The sequence below is a fragment of the Andrographis paniculata genome, unplaced genomic scaffold (genome assembly GCF_009805555.1).
Source record: "Andrographis paniculata isolate CXL003 unplaced genomic scaffold, ASM980555v1 Contig22END, whole genome shotgun sequence".
Taxonomy (NCBI): Eukaryota; Viridiplantae; Streptophyta; class Magnoliopsida; order Lamiales; family Acanthaceae; genus Andrographis; species Andrographis paniculata.
In genome coordinates, this window is record NW_026137513.1 from 9,101 (window position 1) to 10,453 (window position 1,353).

The 1,353-nt window shown below is 43.1% G+C and overlaps 1 protein-coding gene across 1 annotated transcript; it reads left to right on the forward strand.

The window, feature by feature from the left end:
• Positions 1-507: 507 nt before the first annotated feature.
• LOC127245672 (uncharacterized) lies at positions 508-1,005 on the forward strand. Its single transcript, XM_051266678.1, has one exon. The coding sequence runs from the start codon at positions 508-510 to the stop codon at positions 1,003-1,005; it is 498 nt and encodes a 165-aa protein (XP_051122635.1).
• Positions 1,006-1,353: the final 348 nt, after the last annotated feature.

Consider the following 1,353-nt stretch of genomic DNA (forward strand, 5'->3'; position numbering starts at 1 on the left):
GAGGTTGAGGCGAGTGAGGATGAAGCAATCCAAGAGACGGAAGATCACGTTGAAGAGGATTCATCCGGGGAGTCTCTAGTGGTTTTGCGAATGCTTGAAGCAGTTCCTAAGGAGTCGGAAAAATTTGTTGATCGGGTTAAGGAGCAACGGGAGAATTTGTTCCATTGTCGGTGCAAGATTGGTGGGAAGCGAGCGTCGATAATCATTGATAACGGAAGTTGCACCAATGTCGTAAGTTGGTATGTGGTAGACAAGCTTGGACTCCAAACTATCAAGCATCCAACTCCATACCATCTTCAATGGATGAACTCTAGTGGAGATATGATGATCACTAGGCAAGCCAAAGTTCCAATTTCAATCGGCCCCTACAAAGAGGATGTCCTTTGTGATATTACTCTGATGACCGCATGCCATGTGCTTCTTGGCCGACCATGACAATCTGATCAAGGAACTATCTATGATGGCAAGACTAACAAAGTTAGATTTTATGAAAAGGGCTACAAGGTAATGATTCCTTCTTTGCCATTAAAGGAGGTTCGAAAAGATCAAGAAAGTTTGCGAGAGAAGATGCAAGAGGCTGAAAGCCTTAAAAGAGCTAAAGGAAAAGAAATATCCACAGAGGAAAAGAGAGAGTCTACTGCTAAGGGTTCCAACATCCTTCTTTCACTTACCGATTTTCAGAGAGAAGTTGGTGACCTAGATCATCAAAAGGGGGGTTGTTTTATGTTGTTATGCAAAGATTTATTTCATTCTGATAAAGATAATCTACTCACTAATTTTCCCATTCCCTGTGCTAGGATGCTTGAAGAGATGAAGGATGTATACCTGGAGGAACTACCCCAAGGACTACCGCCTATTCGTGGGATAGAGCATCAAATTGACTTCGTACCCGGTGCTTCGATCCCAAATCGTCCTGCGTATCGGTGCAACCCAGATGAGAATAAGGAGATTCAAAAACAAGTCCAAGAAATTCTTGAGAAGGGATGGGTTCGGGAGAGCTTATGACCATGTGTTGTTCCTGTTATCATGGTCCCCAAGAATGATGGAACTTGGAGGATGTGTGTGGATAGTAGAGCGGTGAATGCGATTACAATTAAGTATCGACACCCAATCCCGCGCCTTGATGACTTGCTTGATGAGATCAATGGAGCGAAAATCTTCTCCAAGATTGACCTTCGGAGTGGATACCACCAGATTCGTATGCAACCCGGCGATGAGTGGAAAACGGCATTTATAACAAAGCTAGGTTTGTACGAATGGTTGGTAATGCCATTCGGTCTAACTAATGCTCCTAGTACCTTCATGAGTTTAATGAATCATGTTCTATGTGCTTTCATTGGTAAATTTGTTGTA